Below are 7,373 nucleotides of genomic sequence, written 5' to 3'. Positions count from 1 at the left end.
AAGTTAAGCATCTTAGAAGTATAGCAGGGGTGTAAATAAAATGTCGATCATTATAACATTTTAACTGTTAGTTATGTGCAGTTGCTAAGAAGGTTATCACAATAAGATCAGTTTTAGGTAAAAAAAAAAATATTGACTTAAATTTCAAGGTAACGTCTCGGACAAAATGGTGAAAACAATATTTACCAGCTATATAAACCATTCGCTTCCGAAGAATCTTTAACTTTGTAAGATAAATCATTTTTAACAACTTCAGCGAGAGCTAATAAAATCCTGTAGCCTTAGTACAACAGACAATGGACCTCTGTATAAATTATTGAAAATTTCTTTGTCCATATATCCTCTAATGCGAGTCATGCATGGATTATATTAGGTTAATAATAAACAACGTAACGGTACCCTTATGTTAACAATGGCATATGTTTATAAAATGTTTTACATAAAAAGGTATTTCATAGTACGGAGATTCGATAAAGGATCTGTATTGAATATTATTTCACAGCAAATTCAGCAGACATTTGTAATGCTTCAAACAATTTGTTCAATATCATACATGCACAGACAAGTTATTTTTACACTTCTTTTAGTTCATCTTTCGTTAGGTTTTTAACGGCCGCAATTTGATAGCTACAATTATTTTCTGTTATCTTTCTTTCTTGGTTTGATCCGTCATTAGTGACTTCAACTTCATTATAACGGTTATCTTCCAATGCCCATGGCTGTACCTCACCAGATGCAAAAACAGCAAAAAACGTCGACCCGAATATGTAAACCCCAGCCGTTATATAAAACACGGTCTTCCATTGTTCTTTTGTTCCCTAGAATAAAAATAAGAACTTAATAATATACCAATATATAAATATCAACCGTGTAATTGAATTTATTATTTAGATATATTCATCACAATTTCGTTCAAAGTTGCCATCGATTTCTTTTTCCAAAAAACTTTTAACATACTCTTTTGGTAAATTGTATACCGAGTACTCTTTATTCAGAATTCCAAATAATATAGCTTGCATTCTTTTCCTAACAGTAAGAATCTCGGCAAAATAAAAAAAAACTTATTTTTATCAGACGAAATAAATCTTGCCTTTAAGAATATAGTCATGTAAATTTAAATAATGTTATAACAACTAATTAACTTACGTCTTCGACTATGAATCCAATTACTAATGGAGCAAGGAAGCCACATAAAGAGCCAGCGCAATTAGAAAACGCCAAGATAATGCCTGCGTACATGGGGGCAATCTCTACAGAATTTACCAGAAACCCACTTCCGAACTGAATACCAGACGTAGCTACTCCAATGGTTAGTAGTGATACTGCGAGACTTGGGTTTTCGGCAATGTTTGCCATGATGACAATGCATATTGCAGGAAGAATACTCCCTTTAAAAAGAAGTAAACATAAAAGGAATACTTGTCATTTTCTAGCTTTCTGTACAATATTAGGCGTAGAAATTACATGAAGGGTTTTAGTATTTTATTAATAGTCTATAGTATTTCGATAGTAAATGTTAATGTTTGGAACTTTGTCGAAAATAATTATATCATTTTACCGAGATAAATGATTTAAATACAGCTAAAACAACACAAACTAAGAAGTCTAGATCAATACAAATTTCCTGTAAAATATTGTTGTAAGTTTACCTTATAAATGTACTAACTTTCTTACGAGATAATGGTTCGGACTCGCAGTCAGTTTTACCTGCAGTTTTAGTGGAGACAACAATCTTAAAGTTTGCTTATTTGTTAAGGATTTGGTTAGAAAATCTACATTTCTTACCAAATCCAGACAGCACTTTTCGTATAACTGTTTTAGTCATGCAACCTCGTTTTCGAATACACTCATCAGCAAGGAGTCCTGTTATGTTACAAACAACCAAGAATCCAAGGTATGGTAGCGAGGAAAGGAATCCAGTCTTTCATGAATATAACATTTTTAATATCATTTACACACAGCAATCTTTATAATTTCCTGTTTTAAAATCAGTCCTAATATCACGAGATTAATAATATCTGTCATATGTTGCGGTTCGGACCGGAATATCCGTCTCGAGGGACCCGCCCATTGGGCGGTAACTCGGCTTGCGAGGCTTGCCGAGTTACCGCCCATGGGAGGGTTCCCGAGTGACGGATATTCCGATCTGAACCGCAAACATATGTCAGATATTTTTTCTTGCATATTCTGCCATATTATTTCATATTTAAAATGGTTCACCTCAATATGATACATGTTCATGGAAATTAAAGTCATTTCATCCATAACTATTTTCTTACAATAGCGTATGAACTAACAACTTAAATTACAACGACGAAATGACGAAATGATGTGGTATTCTTATGGGTTCTATGACATTTTATAGGTCTAGGTAATTAAGTTCTACTTTTTTGAGCAGGATAAATATTAACAGCTAACTGTAGTTGGTTATAAATCATTTAAGTATGTAAACCATGAAAAATACATTACCGGTATCAATAACAACAAAGTTATAAAGATGCAGACATTTGGCGCCGAAATTGTTCCAATGAATTGGATAGTGTACCTCTTTTATTTTAGCTCACCAAACTGACAAAATTTATAAAACTTTTGATTACGTTTTTGATTTCAAACTCTAAGACATCTTCCATGTAACTTGGTATGTTGGTCATGAAAGCATAAAGTCCCCATTCCGAACATGCTTGCGAAACAATTATTGCCCAAACAGAAGAGCAAGATAACATCCTTGACCACGGTATAGCTGTAGACTGAAATGTTGATGACAGATGAACAAACAAACACCGAAGAACTAATTGGCATGTTTTATCATTTGATTAGAAAAGAGACATCTTACGTAAGGATATTATCAAAGCAACCGAATCGTATTTCCCGCGTATGCTTTCTGTGTATGACAGAAAGAAAATCCTTGCAACAAGTGGGGAAAAATCAATTTTATTATGGATAAGCAATGTTTTCAACAATCTGATCTAATTCATAGAGATTTTGGTATAGATTATCTGTTATAGCTGGTATAAAAGCATAAAATCAAAAATAGACATATAAAAGAAGTTAAACTACGTCCCAATAAACAATCATCTTAAAAGGACTGTACCAATGTGCTTTTTAATCATGGCAGTACTGGTAGTGCAAAATAACCAAAAAATGTAAAACAAGTTAAACGCTTCACCCCAGATCTGTGAATTCTTGCTTAACAAATTTTGTCGAGGATGAAATTGCGGTATATATTAATTTTGGATATGAAGAATATAATCTTTTCGGAAGTCTTGTGTAAAACATTCATTTTGAATGTATGTGCTGCTTTCATTTCTGTATTAAAATGTTTCTTAATTGTTTTTTTTAAAAATGTAATACTTTCAGGTGAACTAACGCGGAATTTTCTATGCACGTTTCATAAATCTATATAGGACAATAATCTTTCGTGATACATAGATTCGTATTTGCGACAAAAATTAGATCTCTAAATTTTGATTATAATCAATGAGGTCTTTAGTAAGCAGACTATTAATTAATAAATATGCAAAAAAAACTTTGAAAATGTTCTGCCTTTTAAGCAAATACTGTTTCGATAAATGCCACTCAAAGCAACTCATCATCATATTGTAATATGTTACCGTTTTACTTATATCCACTTCTGATTTAAGTGTTTGTAAGATGTACATTTTCTCCTGTTCAGAAATTCTTGGATGACAAACAGGTGAATCAAATACCAAAAACATCCATCCAACAAACCAAATGACTCCAACGCAACCTAAACGATAATCTAAAATCTTAGCAATAGTAAAACAGTTAAACATGTTTAGATAATACGGTGTAAGTAAAACGAAACAATAAGAAGCTATCAGGTTAGTTAGGTCATTACATTTTTCAAAGTGACATTGTAATTTAAATTGAAACCCATTCTTAAAGAAAAACATCATTTATATTAAAACACACGCAAGCAAAAAGTTCAGCAAATATACCAGTCGCAGTGTAAGTGAATCACTGTCGGCGATTGAACTAGTAAATTTCAATAGTCAGTGGTTAGCATAAATCTATTTGATCAAGATTCTAAAATTGTCTTGAGATAATTAAATGAATTAATATGGATCCAAACAATTTTATTTTACATTAGATATATTATAATATTAGACTGTAAAAAATAAACTCAAACCAACATAAAGTACGTGAAAATCATATCAATCATCCCGTGAGTAATATTCTATGAATGATATTGCCTTTATTTCACGCATAAAAGTTAGTTTTTAATTGATTTACATGAAATTAGTATGATTATATTCAAATCTTTAATTCTTGTATAGATGACAAAGTTGGTCCAAAAAAAAAAAAAAAAAAAAAAAAAAAAAAAAAGAGAGAAATGGACATAGTTGAGAGAGATGATAGGAATACCTGACACATAGAATATACTCGGCCATCCACCATCAAAGCCATTAACACATAACACCCCACTGTATGGAAACGTAACCATTATACCAAAATGAAATCCTGTAATAAAGTATTTTCTGTCATATTGTTTGCGCATCAACTACTGTAAGAACTTCATGTATGTTATGTACGTCATCTTTACGTGGTACGTTCTTGTCCGCAAATTAGCAAATTCATTTATTTAAATATAACACGGTTGTAATTGATTATGACATAATATTATAACACATTTTTATAGAATATAAGATACAAGTTTTTTGTACTGATGGGGAAAAGGAAATAGTAAGATATGTGAAATGTTTTACCAGCGTAAACAAAAGCAACCGCTCTACTTCGTTGCAAAGGTGGGATCCACTGGGAAAGCAATTTGTGCATACATGGTAATGTAACGCCCTGTATTAGATATTTCATGTAAATAATATTCTTGTTTTTACGTGATCAAGCATACAACTATATTGTATACAATAAATCGTAAATTATTACACAAAAGAATGTTTTCATTTTAAATACTTTATATATGTTTTATTCTAACATTTATTTACATAGATCTACTATACTTAAACTATAGTTTCGTTAGACAGATTGTTTGCAAAAAAAGTTATTAAAGCTTATCCTAATTTTTTTTCATAGCAATTATAAATGAACTACTTTTTATTTAAGACATGAATAGCTCTTTGCACAAAATTAACTGAAAGCAATTTGCCTCTGCTGTAATTTAAATGAGAACATCGCCTTTGTATTTTTCTTTTATATAAACTTATGGCTAGAAATGCTTAAGTGGATATGTAAACAATGGTAAACAATGATTTGTCATATGCTATAAGATATTTTAACCTGACATAGTCCTGCAAAGCTACGCACAGCTATGAGCAAAATGACATTTGCTCGTGCCACGAAAGGTGTGATAATAGTAGCAACAGCGCAAAAGAGCATACTCCATCCGAGTACTTGTTTCCCGCCATATTTTCCCGCCAACATGCCTCCTGGCACTTGTGTTAGAATATAACCGATATAAAAAGACCCAAGTATCAGTCCCTGAGTTCTTTCGTTCCAATCAAACGTTTCGCCTATCTGAGATAAAAATGTAAGATAATATTTAACAAATGATACATGGCCTTGAGGGCAATATGCAAGTTTACGGACTGATTGGTCAGACTAAGAAAGGTATATGGCCCGAAGCGCAGCTGAGGGACATATACTTTCCGAGGTCTGACCAGCCAGTCCGTAAACTTGCATTTTGCCCGAAAGGCCATGTTTTATTTGTTATATTATACCGAATCTAAATCCTTTCATCCCTTTAATTGGTGACATTTTACTATCATTTACTTTCAAATAATTTATTTGTTCAGTGTTTGAAATATTTCAAACTCTAGTCGGAATTATAATAATTTTCAAGCGATAAAGCAAACAAATCATGCTCTTCTTTTGTTATTCAATTTTTGTTAATCAAATTAAACAGACAAAAAACCCCGAAGTTTACTATTTAATATGACGTCATCCAGTCCATATAAGAATTATGGACCGCCCCCGGTCTGTATGCGGTTTATGAACCGGACGACGTCATTTTAGATATAGAAGGGCGTATGCAAATGAGGTATAATATAATTAAATTTATGTAAGGTTTTGAAAAACGATGTATAAACGAAAAGGTATTCTTGCATAAGAACTGCGTATGCAATGTTGCTGCAAATTTTTCAAAATATTTGAATAAAAGATTTCGAATCACAAACGCTAATGCAACATTGTCGTAGATAAGCAAAAGCTCTCGAATATGTGAAATACATTAGCTTGTTGTGTTTGGCTTTAAAGGCGTCCTCGTGTCATAGGAGAAGTTATTGCGCAAAATCCTCTTATATTCGACTACTTTTTTTCTGCAATTTATACCAGTTCATTATACCCCACATCGTCGGATACCCACGGTTGATTAACATGTTACATGGAATAACATGAAAACTGTTAATGGTTCGGGCGTGTATATCCGACGATGTATACCTCAGGATTTTAGATATATAAATCGGTAATAAAATGTCTTTAAGTACTTTATCGTTAACTAAAACTAACCTTATTAACTTTGCTTTCTGTTGCGTTTTCTTGAAAGATATTTGCTGATTCAATCTTGCTTGTGTTTTTGCTTCCTTTGTTGTGGCTCTCAGTCATACATACAATGGCTACACTCATATTTACCCTCAACGAGTACATATTCATGCATCCAAGAAATGCAATGATTATAAAAGAAAAACGGCATGACCACACGAAGCACCCTGAAATAATTCATACGAATATTATGATCATATTTATAATTTCGAAGATCCAAAAGCCTAAGAATCATTAAATTTGAAATTCTTGCATATATGAAATGGTTCACTTAAAATAGAAAATATATGCATAGATAATAAAGAAACACGCTCAGAATTAATTGAACATCATTTAATCTTGTTCTATCCCTAGCCCGGTTTGTGTTAAAAGTGTTGGAACGCTCTTCATTTGTTCTCATTTTGCGCTATAAAACTTATTATTTAAGAAACACGGAGTGAGCAAATAATCAGAAATGTTGTACATAAATGTTTGGTATAGGCCTTCATCAAATGGTACGGACATACAATGACAAAACGAAAAGTAAAAAAAAATGTAAATAAAAAAGTAAATAACAACAACAACAACAAGACACGGCTGAGTTCCTTACAATTATAACTTCGTTTCGATTATTATTATTATTATTTTTTTTTACTAAGACTTTTTCTTTGAATGCGCTTACCCTAACAACAAAAACCTACTTCTTAATTTAAATATATATAATTTTGACGCTTCAAATTGTTTGTTCGTCTTATTTTAAAAAAAGATAAACAAAAAGGTAATGTGGGTTCGATCCCCGGAAGATGCTTTGGTAGTTTAGCGCGGTGGAAAGTAATCTAGTACTGGTGTAACTCTCCAGGAAAGATGGTTAGGAAACT

At 32.0% G+C, this 7,373-nt stretch overlaps 1 protein-coding gene across 1 annotated transcript; it reads right to left on the bottom strand.

Annotated features, from left to right (window-relative positions):
* Nucleotides 1–572: 572 nt before the first annotated feature.
* Nucleotides 573–6,600, bottom strand: LOC132738888 (sialin-like). Its single transcript, XM_060726498.1, has 8 exons — nucleotides 6,484–6,600; nucleotides 5,257–5,493; nucleotides 4,387–4,522; nucleotides 3,612–3,748; nucleotides 2,598–2,747; nucleotides 1,786–1,921; nucleotides 1,147–1,388; nucleotides 573–818 (listed from the first exon to the last, which is right to left on the bottom strand). The coding sequence occupies exons 1-8, from the start codon at nucleotides 6,598–6,600 to the stop codon at nucleotides 573–575; spliced, it is 1,401 nt and encodes a 466-aa protein (XP_060582481.1).
* Nucleotides 6,601–7,373: the final 773 nt, after the last annotated feature.

This window comes from Ruditapes philippinarum, unplaced genomic scaffold (genome assembly GCF_026571515.1).
Source record: "Ruditapes philippinarum isolate M1 unplaced genomic scaffold, ASM2657151v2 ctg3623_1_1_1_1, whole genome shotgun sequence".
Lineage (NCBI taxonomy): Eukaryota > Metazoa > Mollusca > Bivalvia > Venerida > Veneridae > Ruditapes > Ruditapes philippinarum.
This window is presented reverse-complemented; position numbering and strand designations above follow the sequence as displayed.

Excerpts from the sequence above, each read along its gene's own strand:
- LOC132738888 (XM_060726498.1), bottom strand. The coding sequence starts at position 6,600 with ATGAGTGTAGCCATTGTATGTATGACTGAGAGCCACAACAAAGGAAGC. Across the intron at positions 1,389-1,785 it reads AAAAGTGCTGTCTGGATTTG|GGAGTATTCTTCCTGCAATA; the intron begins GTAAGAAATGTA and ends TTCTTTTTAAAG. Across the intron at positions 819-1,146 it reads TTGGATTCATAGTCGAAGAC|GGAACAAAAGAACAATGGAA; the intron begins GTAAGTTAATTA and ends TTTTTATTCTAG.